Below are 1,666 nucleotides of genomic sequence, written 5' to 3'. Positions count from 1 at the left end.
GGCTAGGTTTGAGAAATGAATGGGAATTGGTAAATAAGGGGGATATTTAAAGGGAATGAGGAGTGGGGGTACCAAAATTTTATAATTTTTACACGGGTAGGGATTTTCCACACGTCGCGGGCTCTATCCCACCAGTCTAAACTGCGTGTCGCGGGACCTAGAGCGTCAGTCTATGCCAGCATCGCAGGCTTCATTCCCCTATTCTAAGTCGTGCACCGCGGGCTAATCGCTCGACCTCACTGGAAATCTAATTTTTTGGCGTGTATTTTAGTGTTTTGGGGGAATATTTCATTCCCCCTTTTCTTTTTTCACCCTGTACCTTTCCATAGTGCCTATTTTACTTACCTGAAGACTTCCTTTGACCAGTCTCACGTACTCCTCACTTTTAGTTCTCCCTCATGACGCTAAGTTTCTCATTCCTGTACACTAAACAAAAACAACAAAATGACATAAGAAAAAGTGGTTTGCCTCCCACTCAGCACCTTAGTTTTGGTCGTGGCATGACACCTCTTTTTGTATTTTTTATTTCTTTTCTATCTTTTTCTTTCCTTTTCTTTTAACAACTAACAAGTAAACTATGCCATTACATTGCATTCTTGGGTTGCCTCCCACGCAGTGCGTTAGTTAACATCGTGGCACGACCCAACTCAGCTTCATTCGTCTGCAAAAGTGATGGACATATTATGCTGATCACCATAATCTACCCAATAGTGCTTCACTTTCTTTCCATTCACCAAGAATTTGTTAGTCTTGTCCTTTTTCCACAATTACATAGCTTCATGAGAAGTCATTCTCACCACTTTAAACGGCCCAGACCATTTGGACCTCAACTTTCCCGGAAACAACCTCAATCTAGAATTGAATAGCGACACAAGTTGTCAAGGCTCAAAAACTCGATTCAGAATATACTTGTCATGCCATTTCATAGTCTTTTCTTTGTAAAATTTTGCATTCTCATAAGCATGGAGACAAAACTCCTCAAGTTCATGCAGTTTCAACAATCTCTTTTCACATGCAACCTTCATATCAAAATTTAATTTCTTCACTTTCCAATAAGCTTGATGCTCAATTTCCACAGTGAAGTGGAAAGCTTTTCCATATACCAAGCGATATAGATAGGTCCTAATTGGCATCTTATAGGCTTCCCTATACACCCACAATGCATCATTTAATTTTTTTGACCAATCCTTATGCTAGCCATTAACCGTCTTCTATAATATCTGCTTGATTTCATGATTAGAGACCTCTACTTGGCCACTGGTTTATGGGTGATAGTTGTGGCTACCTTATGACTAACACCATATTTAGATAACAAATTTTAAACCAAGTGTTCACAAAATGCATACCTCCATCACTGATAATAACTCTACATGTGCCAAAACGAGAGAAGATATGCTTCATCACAGATTTCATCACAACTCTCGCATAATTTATGGGAAGGGTAGTAGCTTCTACCCATTTAGATATGTAATCGACTGCCACTAGGATATATAAATTGCCATAATATGGTGGAAATGGCCCCATAAAGTCTATCCCCCAAACATCAAATACCTCAGCCTCAAGAATATTGTTCAGGGGCATCTCGTGGCGTCTTGCTATTATGCCTACTCGTTGACATTGATCACACCCCCTTACATAGGGTAGTAATATCTTTGAACAATATTGG

General features: G+C 39.7%; 1 protein-coding gene across 1 annotated transcript; it reads right to left on the bottom strand.

The window, feature by feature from the left end:
• Positions 1-583: 583 nt before the first annotated feature.
• LOC124897953 lies at positions 584-1,133 on the bottom strand. Its single transcript, XM_047411574.1, has 3 exons — positions 910-1,133; positions 798-852; positions 584-661 (listed from the first exon to the last, which is right to left on the bottom strand). Exons 1-3 carry the CDS (start codon positions 1,131-1,133, stop codon positions 584-586), a joined length of 357 nt encoding a protein of 118 aa, XP_047267530.1.
• Positions 1,134-1,666: the final 533 nt, after the last annotated feature.

The sequence above is a fragment of the Capsicum annuum genome, chromosome 4 (assembly GCF_002878395.1).
Source record: "Capsicum annuum cultivar UCD-10X-F1 chromosome 4, UCD10Xv1.1, whole genome shotgun sequence".
Classification (NCBI taxonomy): domain Eukaryota; kingdom Viridiplantae; phylum Streptophyta; class Magnoliopsida; order Solanales; family Solanaceae; genus Capsicum; species Capsicum annuum.
Note: the sequence above shows the minus strand (reverse complement) of the source record. Positions and strands in the feature narration are given on the sequence as shown.

What these genes read in the sequence shown, in the direction of transcription:
- LOC124897953 (XM_047411574.1), bottom strand. Translation starts at nt 1,133, where the DNA reads ATGCCAATTAGGACCTATCTATATCGCTTGGTATATGGAAAAGCTTTC. An exon ending in ACTATGAAATGGCATGACAA is followed by an intron (nt 853 to 909) that starts GTATATTCTGAA and finishes ATTCAATTCTAG; the next exon opens with ATTGAGGTTGTTTCCGGGAA. An exon ending in GGTCTGGGCCGTTTAAAGTG is followed by an intron (nt 662 to 797) that starts GTGAGAATGACT and finishes TCACTTTTGCAG; the next exon opens with ACGAATGAAGCTGAGTTGGG.